The sequence below is a fragment of the Panthera onca genome, chromosome A1, assembly GCF_046562875.1.
Source record: "Panthera onca isolate mPanOnc1 chromosome A1, mPanOnc1 haplotype 2, whole genome shotgun sequence".
Taxonomy (NCBI): domain Eukaryota; kingdom Metazoa; phylum Chordata; class Mammalia; order Carnivora; family Felidae; genus Panthera; species Panthera onca.
The window spans coordinates 66,938,183-66,955,308 of NC_138339.1; the positions used below are offsets into that span (position 1 = coordinate 66,938,183).

General features: G+C 48.4%; 1 protein-coding gene across 4 annotated transcripts in view; it reads left to right on the plus strand.

Moving 5' to 3' along the window:
- The window catches only part of MCC (MCC regulator of Wnt signaling pathway), a 439,298-nt gene that overhangs the window by 399,281 nt on the left and 22,891 nt on the right, over window positions 1–17,126 (plus strand). For all 4 annotated transcript variants that reach the window (XM_060635191.3, XM_060635192.3, XM_060635194.3 and 1 more), the window contains 2 exons: window positions 9,304–9,538; window positions 14,361–14,567. In XM_060635191.3, coding sequence (XP_060491174.1) covers window positions 9,304–9,538; window positions 14,361–14,567 — 442 coding nt within the window. The remainder of the gene's footprint in view (window positions 1–9,303; window positions 9,539–14,360; window positions 14,568–17,126) is intronic.

Below are 17,126 nucleotides of genomic sequence, written 5' to 3' on the forward strand. Positions count from 1 at the left end.
TGAGGTTTGGGTGAGGGCGGAATTGTCCCCCTGCTTGCAGCCTGCCCCATCTGGGGGTCAGTGACTCAACACGGAAGGGCTGGAAAGGGCCTTCTCTGTGGCCAGCGTGGGAACCACGGCCCAGAGAGAAGGGGAGAGTTGCTTGAGAAAGTGTCACCTGAAGATGGAACCTGAACCTACCTTTCTGTCTGGTTCCCTCTCTCCCATTTTGTTCCGTTTCCATTTCTTCATAGTTCTTGATTTCCAAGAGTATTTGGGGGTAGCTTAAGGCCCATTTGCTGCAAGTAGTTCCTAAGCACCCACGACTCACACTGCATCCTGTTTCTAGGCTCCATTCTCTCCCCTCCTCCCCTTGGGCTTCTGCCCGTTATAAGCTCTTCTTGGGCAATAGCCTCCTCTTTTCCCATCTCTTTGCTTCCCAGAGTGATACCATATTCACAGCAGGTACTTAGCAGATGCCCAATCATGAGCCTGAGTTCAAGTTCAGTGTCTGTGAATCAAGAACTGAACTGGGTACATGAAAAACAAGGGGAGGAAAGTAGTGAAGACCTTGCTAAGCATAATTTGCTGAAGCCATTGAATTCTTTCGGAGGCGGGTAGAGGATCAGAATGAAGCCTTTTCTAGTGATCTTCTCATTTCTTACCACAGAAGCACATGAATGCCTTCCCTTTATATATCAGTTCTCCATCTAGAAAGTACTTTGTTAGAGATTCTCATGTGGTAGCCAAATCATAAAAGACAGGACGGGTAACTTACCTACTCACACAGATGAGAAAGCCTTGGCTCAGAGATCTCTAAGTGACTTGCCTAGATAAGGTCTCAGGGCTGATAGAGGGAAATCAGGACTGGGACCCAGGACTTTGGCATCAAGCACATTATTCTTTCCACTATACCAGGTTGAATATCATGACATTAAAAAACAGTGTCTACTTGCAAATTAAGTGACAAGAACCACATAAGGGTGGATCGAATCTCAAGCACCAAAGGAGAAAGACTGATGTTTTCTTGGTGCCTGAAAGCAATCTAATGTCCCCATCTCCCTTCCCACTGGCAGGACCCAGCCATCTGTCTAAGTGCATCTTTTTTAAATTTTTTTTTAATGCTTATTTATTTTTGAGAGAGAGGGAGACAGAGCATGAGCAGGGGAGAGGTGGAGAGGGAGACACAGAATCTGAAGCGGGCTCCAGGTTCCAACTGTCAGCACAGAGCCTGACACAGGGCTTGAACATACAAACCGTGAGATCATGACCTGAGCCAAAGTCGGACGCTTAACTGACTGAGCCACCCAGGTGCCCCTGTCTAAGTGCATCTACCTACCTGTCGCAGACCTGGTGCCTTAGGAGAGGGGACATTTCCAACAACGTAGCCGTCCAGGTGCTCACAAACTCAAGGGAATTATTTCCTTGTGACTCCAGCACCGACTGTCTTATTTCATGAAACACAGATCATAATTTATTTTTTTTCTTAAAACCACATTCTTCTGTTTTAATACAGCAAGCAGATGCTCTTCTTAATGACTTTTCCAGATGTGTATGATCTATAATTTCTGTCATTTAGAGTAGAAACGTAGACCTCGTGTTGTCAGCAATATTGTTGAATTAGTGAACATAGAAGTAAGTTGACAGGGAATATATGCTATTTCAGTAGCTTATAAGGGACGTGTTATGGATCTTTTCCTCACACCTCCCCATCCCCAGAATAACTTTGTTTTCATCCAAATCAGGGATACATTTGGAGTCAGTCAAATGTAAGAACTCTAACCATCTATTTAGTGGAGATCCTGGTTATGAACATTTGTTAGAAGTACTTTAATGTATAGATGAGCCTTGATTCTAAGACAGTTTTCTTAGATAAATTTAATTTTTGGTGCTATAGTAACTCAGGTTGAGATCAATTCAGGACATGGCCTTTATTTTTAAGGATGACCTCATGAAAGAATGGCCCTTGAACTAATTTCAGTCTCAAATAGGTCTATCAAAATACAGAGGACTTCAGTTCAGATTTCACTCTATTGTCTTTCTTAAAAATTCACTTCCACACTCTGCCCCCTCCCCCCCAACTCAGAACAGCCAGGATGGGTACAAAGAACCACACACAGGCCATTTGTGTGGCGCACCACATTCTGTGGTCGTGACACAACCAGACGGCTTTATACTAAATGCGAGCTCCAAGAAAAAGTCCCAAACCACCAGCCCTTTTTATAATTACAGTGATTAATTCTGTGTGTACATCTTGCTGTTCCAGCTCAGACATTCCCCCCTGTTGAGTTTATGGGAGAAAGAAAGCTAGTTGTCCTCTTTCCTCCCACTATAACCAACTGGCACAGAGCATTCTACTCAGTGTCAGCTCTTCCTCAAGGTCTCAGGAAAGGAATGCTGAGTGTCAGGCTCCCAGATGCCTTGCTGGCAGTGGGCAAATAGCTCCTGATGACAGGAGGGTCATGGTTTGGGAAAGGAGCAGAAGAAGAGCGGCTACCAGCAAGGGAATAAAAATGGTAGCCAGCCTCTCAATTGACTGTTGGCAGGAGCCCAGAGACTGCTCTTTTACTTTTGAAAAATATAGCCATATCATAGCTTTGTCAGGAGTTGTAATTGTCTCCGTGGACTGAGTAGCTAAGTAATGTTGATTTCCTGGATACCTTTATCAGCTTCTCATGACAGAGGGGCCAGTGGACTAGTTGAAGTGAGAACAGGGAATCCTTAATCAAGCCCACCCTTTCTGTCAAGCATCACGATATCACTTCATTCCACGGACGCACAATCATTGATCTAAATCTATGAAAGGACATGTGGCCAAGACAGAGGAAGCCTCAGCAAATCTGCCCTCACAGAGACTAGAGCTAAGTCCTTTTGTCCCACTGTCAGGTGGAGATCATGATGAGCCGTGGGAGATCTGTGTCTGTAACCTTGCGGGTGAGCTGCTGGGCACCTCCTGGGAGTCAGGGTCCCACCAGACTGACCACTCACCCCCAAATTGGAATAAGGACAGTGGAGCTCACGATGCCCTGCTTTCACCTTCTAATCCAGACATGGGGGCTCAATCCCACGACCCTGAGATCATGACCGGGCTGAAATCAAGGGTCAGATGTTCAATCCACTGACCCACCAGGCGCCCCGAGTTAGGATTGTATTTAGGTGTCTTTAGTCCTTTGTGACAAAGAATTGCCAGAGAGGGAGGGGAGTACCACAACACGACACTAAAAGATGCAGGCAGGTGACAAAGCCTACCTTCAACTTGGAAGAATGGGGCCACTTAGGAGTGGCTGACGTGGCCAAATGTCACCTGGCCTTGACCACCTCCTCCAAATAAATCTAAAATGCTAAGCAAAACAGAAGACCAGCCTGATGGCTTTTTCTTCTGAAAATGAGTTGTCCCTTGGTGGAAATGAGATCTTAATTTAGGGTGCCAGGTTAGGCATTGATTGATAAAAACTTAGAGGAAAAATCCCTCTCTGGTTTTTTGTGGCAAAGAAGTGAAATGCCATTCTAGCATTTAGCCAAGACAAGACGAGGCTGAAGAAAAAATGGATTTTTCTTCTAAACAGGATAGGGGGTTGTCTTGAGGACGAGGCTGGGACATGAAGGAGGGGGACCGAAGAGAGGTATTTGAAATCCATGACTACTTGACCAAACCTGAGTCTGTGTCCCATTGTGCAGGGAAGGCAGAATGGTGGGGTGTCCCAGGCGGCCTGCGTGCACCCCGCTGGCTGTAGATTGCTGGCAAGTCATAGCCGTGGAGTGAAGCCAGCAGGAGGGGGCTCCAGCAGAACATCCCAGAAAGGAGAAACCCATGTGACCTGCCCCAGCTTATTGGAAAACCAGAGCAGAATGCAAAGATGTGCTGCTCAGCCATTCTGGGGTGGGCTGGGGCTCCCCACCTGCAGCCCTCCCCACAATCCCTCTCAGAGAACAGGCCTCCCATCCTGGAGACGGGGAGTAACTGGCCTATGTGGACAGTGATTCATTCCCTCTTGACAGCCGAGACCATCTAGCATTTCAAGCTGGGAGAGCTAATGGATGACCTAACCCGGGCCCAGCAGCCAGCGGTGGGCCCCCGGGAGACCAGTAGTGCCTTTGTCTGCAGGAGGCAGAGGAGAGGCCAGCGGCTTCCCTGCCTTTTACACTTGTCATGATCATATTCTGCACTGGAACATTAGGGCACAAAGCAGAATTGTAATTAACCCTGGTCCGCTCCCCCCTGGCTTCCCAGAAGGGAGAGAGGGAGGCCAGAGGGGCTGTGGGGACGAGGTGCTTATCTGGAAATCAAACTTTATCCCGGTAAGAGCATTTTAGAGTGCTGAGCTTCCCAGAAGGGTAGATCTGTGGAGGGGTCTTTTTTCTTCTTTTCTGAAAATTATACCCATGGTAGAGACGGTGAAATAAAGGCCCTCCCTACCTGGCCTAGTATCAGGCCCCAGACACCCCTAAGGGGTGTTCAAGGGTTCAAGGAGACCCCTAAGCCTGTCAGCCCTGCCCACTCACATTGGTGTTTCCTAGACAGTTTTAGGTGGTTTCTCAAGTTTGGTCAAGCACTTGCTGCATTGCTTTTTCCTCAGCTGAAGTATTCTGCCTGACTTGCTAGGTAGCGAGAGGGAGCCCCTAAGTCTGTGTAGGGAGGTGCCAGATGTTGGCACAGCTGTCTCTCCTCCTCCAGAAGGAGTGCTACACTAGCTGGCCCTGCCTGCTTCAGGACCCACTGTCTCCTTTCCAACAACCTGGTGATGTGGGAGCTATTCGTATCCCCACATTACTGCAGCCCAGAAAGGATGGGTCATTTCATCTGGGCCATAAAGCTAGGCAGTGTCAGAGGAGGCACAGTTACTCAGGTCTGTCTGATACCAGAGATCCCATAATCCCTGGCACCGGCCAGATCAGCCCAAGAGTGTAGTGGCCTCTCCCTAGAGAATTTCGGAAGGGTCCTGTTACCTCGTAGGCTACTGTGCAAATGCCTACTTACCCTATGGGGTAGACCAGTTGTTCTCAAATCTAGCTGTGCCTCAGGATGATAAGAGGGTACATGAAAATACAGATTGCTGGGTTCTGCTCCTTCCCCATTCTAGAGGTCTTGGGAGTGGAGCTGGGAATGTGCATTCCTAACAACTTCCTAGGCGAGGCTGCTCCAGCTAGACCAGCAACTACTCTTTGACAACCACTGGGGTACGCCAGTCCTGCTAAATGGAAAATCTGCCAAAGTAGTATCATTTCAGTGCCTGCAGGCTAATTACAGAACTCTAGCTTCTAGTTCTCTTTGAATTTTGAAAATTCTTTTTTAAGTGAAAGATAACAAACGTTACCTCAAGTCTAAGGGTTCTAGTGCTAAAAAAGTAGGCCAAAGACAATATGACAAAAAAGTCGTCGGGGTGGTAGGCACATGGATGTTGGCGAATCTCTGTGTTTTTCTGTGTGTTTAAAATTCTTCAAAATAAGTGTTAATGTAAGGAAGGACGAGGGTTGTAAAGCGAACCTCTGGTCCAGAGCCCCATCTTCACGGGAAAGGATCTCATACCTGAAGCCTCCTCCCGAGTCACTGGAGAAGAAGTGTTGATGTTTCCCAGCGCCGCGCTGTCCAAACATGCCGCACCTGCAAACACACTCAGCCCCGTGGAATGCTTTGAGAACAATGCCACCACTTCAGTTTGCTTATTTGTCTGTGGGACATTTGGATGTCTGTCCCTCTGTGTCCATGTTGAGGTGAACCCTGAGCCCTACTTGAATGGTTTTGTTCCAGGCATGCCTGCCCCCACCCCTTCTGGCTCAGGGAGGCAGTTCTTTACTGGAGAAGGCTGAGATGCTGAGGGAGGCTGTTTCCTCCCTTAGAAGGAGGAAGACTGTTTCCTCTCTTAGATAAGTCCCTCTCCTTCAGAAGTCCCACCGGCCTCCCCAGCGCCCTCTGCTGGGGGTACTGTTATCTTGTTCCCTTCTCTTGAGCTGCTTCATTTCTCAGGGAAATTGTCCCTCAAGTGTTCCAGCCAGAGGGTGTTCCTGCCTCTCCCTTCTCATCCTTTTTAAAATGCAGGTTGAGGGTGCCTAGATGGCTCAATCAGTCGAGCATCTGACTTTGGATTTCAGCTCAGGTCATGATCTCATGGTTTGTGAGTTCGAGCCCAACATTGGTCTCCATGCTGACAGTGTGGAGCCTGCTTGGGATTCTCTTTCTCTCTGCCCCTCCCCCACTCATGCTGTCTCTGTCACTCTCATAATAAATAAATTAAAATAAAATACAGCTTGAGAAAACAAAGTAGTGGTGATTGATAATAACAATTTTATCCTCCTTTCTGCCTTCCCAGCTCCCACCATCTCTTCCCGAGGTTGTTGCAATAGCCCAGAATGGGTCTCCCTACCTCTCCCCTTGCTTCCCTGCATCTCCCCTCAGCACAGTGGCCAAAGGGAACCTATTAAGATGTAAGGCAGATCACATCACCCCTGTTACAAACCTTCCAATGGCTTCCATTCTAATTCTGGAGAAAAAAACCTGATAAAACCTGACATGACCTGGCACCCTGCCACCTCCCCTACATAACTCTCCTCTCTGACCAGTTCTCTTCCTCCCTCTCCCTTAGCTGTCTCTGACTCAGCCACAGTCTAATTATTGATGGCCACACCCACTGCCTCAGGGCCTTTGCATTCAGTGTGTCCTCTGCTTAGATCACTCTTCCTCCAGAAATCCATACAGTTGCCTTTCTCACCTCCATGAGGTCTGCTTTATGTAATTTTATCATGCAGGCCCTCCCTATAACCCTGTTGCAAAGAATAATTCCATCTTCTCTTTGTGCTACCCATAACTTCTTCCTTTTTCTCCATGGTACTGCTCACTGTCTGATATACTGCTTATTTTACTTGTTTGTCTCCCCTATTAGAAAATGAGTTCTATGAGAGCACAGATTTTTCTAGGGCCTAGAAGAGTACCCCATAGTGGTACTCCAGTATTATTTAAATGAATGATAGCTACATTTGTCGAGTGCTTACCATGTGCTAGGCACTGTTCTAAACACTTTACCTTTTATAGCTGGGGAGATAGGCACAGAAAGGTTGAGTCAGGCTACCGGTAAATCTACAAAGTGTAGAAGATGCCTGGGTCACAGGTAAAGGTAGCACCTCTGAATTAGGTTCTCCAGAGAAACAGGACCAATAGGGATAGGGTGGGGGTATGTCAATATATGAATAGAGTGACTAATTTTAAGGTATGGGCTCATATGATTATGGGGGCTGGCAAGTAGTAAATCTGTAGGACAGGCAGACTGGCTGGAGACCCAAGGAACACTTGATGTGGCAGTCTTGAATCTGAAGGCTGTCTGGAGGCAGAATTTCTTCTTTTTGGGGCGGGGGGGGGATATTGGGTCTTTTCTCTGAAGACCTTCAACTGATTCGACAAGACTCACCTACATCATGGAAGGTAGTCTGGTTTACTCAAAGTCTGATGTAAATGTTAACACATCTAAAAATACCTTCACAGTTACATTTAGATGGGTGTTTGGCCAAGCAACTGGGTACTGTAGCCCAGCCCAGTTGCCACACGAAATTAACCGTCGCAGCCTATGAGGAGGAGGTGTTGTATGTTGATCAGGCTGATCTTGCTCCCTTCATCTATGAGATACATCCTACCTGTCCTGATGGGCTGAAGAGAGTGGGGGGTGGGGGGAGCAATCCCAGAGTCTGTGGTCCTCAGGAGCTTCCAATCCCAGCGGGAGTTCTCTGACTTGAAGATCACCCAAGCCCTAGGGAGTTCTCTTCCTCCTGTGCACGGCCAGCTGAGTGGGGGAGCTCTAGCTTATCACCTCTCCTCACCTTTGTCTCCGCAGAAGCCTAGTCTTCTAGATAATGTGTCTAGATATGTGTCAATCCCATAAGAGTGGAATGGGCCTTGGTCACACCTAGGTTATAGAGCAATTGCATCTGCTGAGTTGGGGTCCCAGGCCTGTTACCCCTGTTCTAGGCCGAGGTGAGGAGGGCAGGCCTGGGCCTACGGCAGCCAGCAGCCCATGGAGACTGCTCCTTGTTCCTGGCACAGCTTCTACAAATGCGAGCTGTGTGAATGCTGGCCTGAGGCATGCGAAGACGGTGGTCCATGTCCAGTGTCTGGCCTCATGACCGAGCAAGCCACCTAATATCTCTGAGCCTCAGTCACCAAATTGGTAACAACAGATGATAATGCCAAACTGGCCTGTTTTGATGATAGTTAAATGGGCCTCTGCCTGTTTGTCTGCCATTGTGCTAAGGCCAGAGCCACGAGGACTGCATCAAGTGTAGGTAAGTCTAGTGTAGATCCAGAGAAACTGTAGGTCCACACTGGCCTCAATGCTCAAGGACTGACAGGGTGCAGAGGGCCTCATTCTGAGCCAGTGGGGGCAGCCTGCCCACTGCCAGAAAAAGCCAGAGCCCTCTCTAAGAGCCAGAGCCTGAGTTTTCCTATGATGCTTGTTCCTGCATGGTGGTCTGGGTCCCACACAAACCTTCATGGGCCACCATGTAATCAGGGTTCATCCTAAGTGCTCCTCAGATCTGGCAGCCATCACCGTTCAGCATGAGCATCCAAGGGCCGCTTGGATGGGCCTGAGTCCCTGTGGTGGATGCTATACTCAGCCACGATGCAGGAGGAATGGCAGGGAGGCCAGGGGCATCCTGCTTTTCTAAGTTGTCACAGTAACAGCACACACACGTAGGGGTTTGTTTCACGGCACAGCACTCCCCTTTCTCTACCACACCTTCCACTGCCACCCCGAGGGGATTGCTTTCAAAGTCCTGGACGTGTGTTTGCACAAGTGAGTATGTGCACACACGCATGTCTATAGATCACACCATAGGCATTTTGTTCTCTAGCTTTGTTCCTTAACATCTCCCCTTTTTAGGTCCTGTCCACACATACACCGATTTTTTTTATTATATACTACTTTCATCCTATTTCTCCACTTAAAATATTTCTACCATTGTCATAGTTATTACTGTAATGTCCACATCACTTACGGCCTTTTGGAATGTACCATAACTAACTACACCCTCTATGCCATGAAATATCTTTGGGTGTATCTTGTTGCTTCTGTGGGATTATTTCCTCAGAATTCATTTTTAGGGTCCACATGTTGTGTTAAAGGGTGTAAGCATTTCTGTTACTCTTCAGACTTATTTCTCTCTTAAAAGGTTGTATCAATTTACCATGCCATGAAGAATGCTTTTTTTTTTTCTTTTTTGGAGGTGCAGGGAGATTACTATTTAAACACCATTGGAGAGATGGGTATGGAGAAGAGTCAGGAAAAAGACCTGTTCACAGTGGCTGGGGAACATGACGGGTTTTCTCTGTCTCCTCAGCACAACCAGCTCCACAGCCAGTAGCTGCGACACGGAGTTCACTAAAGAAGATGAGCAAAGGCTGAAGGATTACATCCAGCAGCTCAAGAATGACAGGGCCGCAGTCAAGCTGACCATGCTGGAGCTGGAGAGCATCCACATCGATCCCCTCAGCTATGATGTTAAGCCCCGGGGGGACAGCCAGCGGCTGGATCTGGAAAATGCCGTGCTAATGCAGGAACTGATGGCCATGAAGGTACCGTGGGGGTGGGGCCCCCTGGAACCCTGTGCCCATTTGCTTCCATGTCATCAGGGGGAGACAAGAAAAGGCCCTCTGAAAGCAGGTCCACGATGATGACATATCAACCCCGTCTAGGTTCAGTCACCTCCCTCTGGAGGACAGCCAGAGCCTCATTTGTAGGCAGGAGTAGTATCAGTGTGCCTGGGGTCACTTGAGCTGGATATGTCCCTAGAGGGGTCAGCTGAACTCAGGAGAATGCCTAGGGGTGTCCCAGCTCAGCTTTGGAACACCTCATTCTCCAAGAGAAGCCAGATGAGATCCCTCCAGGTTGGCCTGTGTCCACATAAAAGGACCCCTAATCTCCAGAAGCTTATGGTGCTTCTTGGGTTGAGGCTAATGTTAATGTGGAGTGGGGGAGGATAGGGCAAGGGCCGGTGCATAACTTGGACCAGAGCCCCAGTTTCCTGACGCCCTTGTCCCTTTGGTGCCATGGGTAGCCTGCTTGTATCATTCTGCTCTCTGGTGAAGTTTCCCAGCGCTGTTCAGGTCAGTGTTTCTGACAAGATCTTGGGCTGTTTGCCCAGCTGGCTGAGTTATCTGCTGGCATCTTTAGAGCAGGGGGAGCTCTCTTGGAAAGCTGGTGCCCCTCATTGAGAAGTGGTTAAACTGCCATCCCTTCAGCAGCACACACTCTGCATGTTTCCAGCCAGGGGTGCCAAGCACTTGGCCTTACTCTCCTGAGTGCTTTCTCTGAAGACTGCTGTGGTGCCGTAAGACTGTATCTGGTGTCTGTTCCCAATTCAGGCCAAGAGTTTGCAAACCCTTGGAATTTTCAGAGTGTCTTTGTTATGCTAAGGAGGCAGGCCCCCTGGAAGCTGCAATACCAGGGCTGTCCCTGGAAGGATCTAGCATGTGATTATAGAGTTGGGATTTCCAGCCCCTTGACCCCCGGTGAGGGTAGGGAGTGCTGCAGATTGAGTTCCACTGGGTGGCCTGCGATTTCATCAATTGTGCCTAGTCCTGAAACCCCAGTGAAATTCCTCGACACTGAAGCAGAGAAGATCTGCATTCAGCATGCTTCCAGGCACACCCTGTGTGCACCCTTTATGGTAAAACTAGATATAGGTAGTGCTTTCTGGAGTCTAGCAAGTTACTGATCATGAGTGGATTGTGGAAACCTGGTTTTTGGAAGCAGTTGGTGGGAAGTGCAAGTGACCTGGGACAACCCCCTCCCCACCTCACCCGCCCCCAGCACTCATGGCTGGTGTTTGAAGTGAAGGCAGTCGTGGACTCTATCCTTACCTTGTGGGGCCTGGGAGAACTCCAGGAACTTCACGTCAGAGTGTGTTGTATTGTATACACCCAATTGGAGTGGAAATGAAGAACCACTTGCCAGGACCGAGCTCCTTTATGGCTGCAACCAGCTCTCTGCTTGTGGCAGAGGTGGGCACTGGTAAGGGCTGCTCCTGCAGGTCTTGGTTCTGCACAGGACTCTGCTGCCAGACCTGCTAACATGGGGAGTCAGGGCCAGGAGCCGTGTTACCAAGTCTGCTCTCCAAACTCCACTCTCCTCTGCACAAAAGTGTGGTTCGCGCAGCCTTGGATTCTGCAGTGTCTCTTACTCCCAAGTACTGAGACATGAGGGAGGGGCTCAGGGACAGAAGCCAGCTTAAAACCATAGGCAGGTCCACTGGGCCAGGTAGGTCAAGGAAGTGCTGAATTAATAGCTAGTAACTGGTGTCTCCTGTTGGGACCAACATTGTCCTCAGAAAAGAGCAGGGTCCCCTCTGGTTAGCTCACCTCTGGAGAGCAGAGAGGAGCTGCCAGCTGTGGTCAGCCCAACACACTTGGGTCACTTGCTTAATGTGTCCCTGTCCTCAGCGATTGCTCTGTCTTGAGTCTAACTGAAGCCTGGGAAGACCTTGGGATGTGGCAGTAAATTAGGAATCAGCTTCTTTGCTTCTAAGCTGATTTATCGTGTCCTTCCCACTCAACTCAGACCCTGACTTCTGTTCCCTCTGGGGAATCCTCATGAACCCTTGGCTGATGTCTCTGCTCATTGCCCATGAACCAGGCATTGGGTCCATCATCACAGTGCCTTTTTCCCCAATTAGGAGCCCTCTTTGTGGGCCTTTGCACCCCACAGCATGAGCTGTGAAGCTGCCCTTTTGTTATGTGTTCCAAACACGTTTCCTTTGGCCAAAGACTAAGGATTTCCTTTTTATGTTCAAGCCAACATGTTGTGCGATAAATTCCGGGTTACTCTGGCCAAGAAAGACTTTTTTGGTGGAATAAAGGCTTTAATATTCCCTTTGCTATTTGAAAATAAAATGTGTATACATCATAGAAATTATCTAAAAGAGCAGAAATTATAAAAAGCTGGGAGAAAATAACCCATAATATGATCCAGAGGCAGCCATTGCCAGCCATCTGGCTTGGTTCCCTTCCTCTGAGGTTTTTGAAGGATAAACATCAGAGTCCTCTCCCTTCCCTACACAGCATGTTCAAGGGTATGCGCACCATTCCAGGGCCACTAGCAGCAGGTTATGTTGGATTTCACCATTTCACTCTAGGATACAATTGCTGAGACACTCAAGTTTTCTGGGTTTTTCACTTCCTGTACATGAACTTTTTGTCTCTAGACGATCTACTTGGTTGCTTTTCAAATCCACTCTTTTTTGAATAGCCTTTCCTTCTGTTACAACTCTTCTTTCTCTCTTTGTTTTAAAGATTTGTTTTCTAGTGTTTGGCCTGTTATTTCTGGTTCTTATAAAGGTGGATTTTATCTCATCATGATTCATTTCCATTTTCTCTCTGTGTGGGTTGGGAGAACACCAGCTCATCTTCAGTGGAGATTGTATCTTCTACCAAGTCCTCTTGGGTAGTAGATGTCCCTACAGAATAGTTCTGTGTGTGGATCTGTTTGGACCCATGGGTTTCAAAGACTGAGAACTAGTTTCTCTTACATTCTTTGCTTTGGATTCCTGTTTCACATCTTCACATGACAAGTTTGTGGTTCTGGTTCCTCAAAAGAGGCTCTTCCTTTTCCCACCCAGACCTTGAGGGATAAGTTCCCTCACCACATCTCCAGAAAATAAATCTAGTCTTTTACTCTAGGCAGTACTTTGAGAGTCCTGGCTCATGTAGAGGGTCTCTGTTCTGGCACTCAGCCCTGCCCTTAGCACAGGTGCCAAAAGCCCTAGATCCTAGGGCCTTCATCCTGGTCCGACACCTCCATTGGCCTGTACTATGGCCACCTTGCCTTTCCTCTTGGGCAGAGTTCCCCTCTTCATTTCTGGCACCCATGGATTCATTTTTCCTTCTTTTGAGCTTGCATTTATTTATGTTTGTTCTGGGTGTGACTGTCCCCATTAGCTCAGTATGCAGTATTGCCAGAACCTTCAGAATTCTGCTTCTAATGGCAAAAGATGAGAAGGCTCCGGTGTATGGAACCACCTTTCATTCTGGTTTTATAATCTCATCTTTATGAAAGATCTGGAGTCTTCTTTTGAGTAGCCACTGAGCACCTTGCCCTCTGCATGTCTAATGCCCCCTCCCTCTACCCTGATCTGAATATTATAAGCCATAGTGGGTGTCCTCTAGGTATTTCCCCACACTGGAAGGTGAGAACATCTACACTCCAGGTCTGGCTTATCAAGAAGAGTACACTAGGCCCATGGCTTATTACCTCGAAGGATCCATTCAGGGATAACAAGAATCAGTGACCTAGGTGAATCCTTCTCAAGGCTCAGACTCAGTTATAGAAACTCAGTTATAGAGAGTCTATCCCAGAGATAGGTGGGAAGACTGACCTGGCAGTCATGTACTGGTGGAATCACATGACAAGAGTCATGCATGGGCCCACCTTGAGGGAGGGACTGTACCTTAGTGATTAAGAGCCTGGGCTCTGAGCCAGACAGCCTGGGTTCAAACTCTGGCCACCAATTTATGCAGTAATTGCGGGCAGGTGGATTTCTGTCTGTGTGCCTCAGTTTCTCATCCAAGTATGGAGATGCTCATAATATAATATCTATCTCAGGTTGGAAGAATTAAATGAGTTACTTTGTATAAACCTTTAAAGCAGCGTTACATGCTCAGTAAGTGCTGGTGGCTATTGTTTTCTGGCTGCTGGTCCCAAGTAGCATTTCCCTGTTTTGGAGTTACTTGTTTGTCTCCCCAGAAAACTCTAATTTGAGTTCTCTAAGACACTTTGCAAAGCTACCTAATGAGTAGTCACCTCTGAAGGACTCAGTTTCTAGTGATTTTATTTGGGCCTCTTGAGGTAGACAAGAGCTGAGGTGATACCCTGGCTCAGCTGCAGGGTGCCAAGGGTGCCACCAGGGGGCACTGAATATGTGGATTGGTGCCATGGAAAAGGGAAAAGGAGTGGGAATTGGTGGGGAGCTAGCCAGGCCCAGCCTTGTGTGGATGCCCCTCCCTCACAACCTCTTTGACAAGCACAGCCTGTGCGTGCCAGAAGAGTGGTTTCCAGCAAGACTGGTGTGCCTGCTGAGGGGGGTGAGGGGCAGCAGGGGACGTGTGTTCCAGTTACTAGGTTCTTAGAATGAACCAAAAATCTGCTTGCCTGTAACTCCTTCATTCATCTCAGTTCTGGTCTGTAGGATGACAAAGCACATGGCTTTGTCCCCACATCAGTCCTTCAGATGGAAGAGACAGCTGGCTTATTTCCTCCCAGTCATCTTGTCCCGGCTGCAAAGTGGTAACTCCATCGCAGGGCTGGGGGTCACACCCTCAGGGCCCCTTGTCACTCGCCTGCTTTCCCACACCTGGCCCTGCTCTCACAGCGTGGGTGCCTCATACCATGTGTGCTCCGTAGGAGGAGATGGCCGAGCTGAAGGCCCAGCTCTACCTCCTGGAGAAGGAGAAGAAGGCGCTGGAGCTGAAGCTGAGCACGCGGGAGGCCCAGGAGCAGGCCTACCTGGTGCACATCGAGCACCTGAAGTCCGAGGTGGAGGAGCAGAAGGAGCAGCGCATGCGATCCCTCAGTTCCACCAGCAGCGGTGGCAAAGACAAGCCCGGCAAGGTAGGACGAAGGCACGGGGACCCCTGGGGCTCTTCCCACCCAGGGACCGCCACCACCCCTCACTGCCCCACAGCCTCAATTTCCTTATTTGCATGAAGACTACAAGCTATTCTAGATACCTTAAAGAAGGTAACGTTTTGGGTGCAAAAAAACCAAATCCACTTTTTTTTTAACGTTTTATTTATTTTTGAGAGAGTGTAAGCAGGGAGGGGCAGAGAGACAGGGGACAGAGGATCCAAAGCAAGCTCTGCACTGATGGCACAGCACCTGACCAATGCGGGGCTCGAACTTACGAACCATGAGATCACGACCTGAACCAGAGTCAGATGCTTAACCAACTGAGCCACCCAGGTGTATGTCAGATCCACGTTTTTAAAAACTTGTACTTTATGTACTAGTGAAAGCATTTTCATATGCCATAGTCTGATGAGTGGAGTGAGGAGTGATCTGTGCTGGTGTCCAGTGGTCTGGTACCGGGCTGCCTCCTTGGCTCCCCCACCTCGCACAGCAGCCATCGCCTGTTGGTCACGTCTGAACTGATCGTTGCTTTTGCTGCCTCCTGTAAATCTCATCTCTGAAGGAGTAGGTACCCCCATTTACATGAGGGAAATGAGGCTCACATGAAGTCAGGGGTCTCACAGCTGATAAGTGGCAGAATCAGGATTTAACCCAGATTTGGCTCACCGTCCTCCCCCCTCTCATCCGTGTTGCCACCTCAGCTTGACATTTCCGCCGTGGGTGAGGCGGGAAGCCGGAAGCAGCTGAGGCAAATGAGTAGGAAGGCAAGCACTGGATCACGTAGAGAGTGTCACAGAGTGTGGGCGGTCAGGTGGTGTCATCTCTCAAACTCGCATTCCCATGAGCCCAGAAGTCTTTCTCTAGAATCCAAGCTCATTCCATCATACTGTATCTCAGAATTATTCCAAATATTGCATTGGAGAAAAAAATACTCTGGACCCTAAAGAATTACATCCCTCACCCCAGGGTAGTGAACCTCTGTTTTCTACGTCCTACTTTCTATTGCTAATAAATGCTAGCTTCTCCAGACCCCAGTTTGTTTCCGGCCCAGGACATGGAGACATATGTTGACTTGCCAGTCTAATGAATGGCATCTCACAGCCCAAATGGAGGGGTGTCCCTGAGAGAGTTAGTACCTGGAAAGGAAGCAGCTTGCTGATTGGTGTGGCAGTGAATGGTCCCTGCCTAAACAACTAAGAACTTTGGAGCATGCTTCACAAAGGGCCACTACTACACTCTGCCCACCTCTCACCTAAGAAGGGAGCAAAGAGAGTTCATGGCCGTGGCACCCGGCTGGGCCACCTCTCCCAAGACCTGGCTGCTTTCCAGTCATCCCTTCATGTGATAGATGTGAGTGGGTCCTGATGGGGACTGGAGGCAGTTTCAGGGGTTTACATTCCAGAGAGGGACACAGGTGATCGTCACACGGTGACCTAAGGCTGAGGATCAATTCCCAGTGCGATGGAAGGGCACAGACACAACACGGAACCCAGATGTGGAGATTTGGGACAGGTTTCCTGAACTGGGACCCAGTGGACAGTGGGCGCTAACTTGAGGAAGAGGGCTGGGGCGGAGAGGTCGGTCCACTGTAAAGTCAACGGAACGCCAAGGATAAAGACCCCCAGGGGGAAGAGGATTTGATTTGGCTGAAGCCTACTGTGCTGTCCTGAGGACAGTGAGAAATCACTGGAAGCTTTGCAGTAGGGTGTGATGTACACAGGCTGAGCTTAGGGAAGGTCACTGTGTGGATGCCCCAGGAAACCATCTGCCCAGTGCCTGGGGAGTCGAGCCTGGGGAGGGCAGCGGCCTGTGAAGAGTTTCATATAGTAATATCTGGGGCTCAAGAAAATGGGGTTTCCTATTCTGTGTCAACACCTTAAAAATCTTTGTAGAGCCGTTTGAGTTTGTCACCAGTCACTTCGGGACAGAGCTGACAGAGCTCCAGTGTTCGCCTATGTGTTCTTAGGGTGTCGTGGAAATGGACTTAGCGCGTTCTTGCCAGAAGGCCCATGAGCTGAGCATTTCCTCCTAGTTCTTGGTGTTTATTTTGACTGAGGCAAGCGCTATATTTTGTGGAATGGCTTCAAAGTACAGAAACCAGACACAAAAAGGCCAGATGGTTTTATTTTTAATTTTCTTTCTTTCTTTTTTTTTTTTTTTTTCTTACATTGGAGTAAGAAGCTTTATCCAACAGTACCTTGTGTTGTTCAGGTAATGAAATTATTGTAAGCTGATTATCTTGTCTTTCAAATATTAGATCCATTTACTATTTCAGTGAAATCTCCCTTCTGGGCTATTGATTTGGTCTTGTTTGTTGGTAAATGAGGTGGGCGTTCTATAAGAGGGGTTGCCTAATTGTGAAGAGCCAGAAGTCACTATTTTACAATTTTCAGGTCACACAGACTCCTCTGCAAGTACTTAACTTTGCCGTTTTAGAACTGCAGCGTGAAAGCAGAGAACACGCAGACACAGAGGGGTGTGGGCTGTGTTCCAATAACACTTCATTGATGGGTATTGAAATTTCCTGTAATTTCTACACAT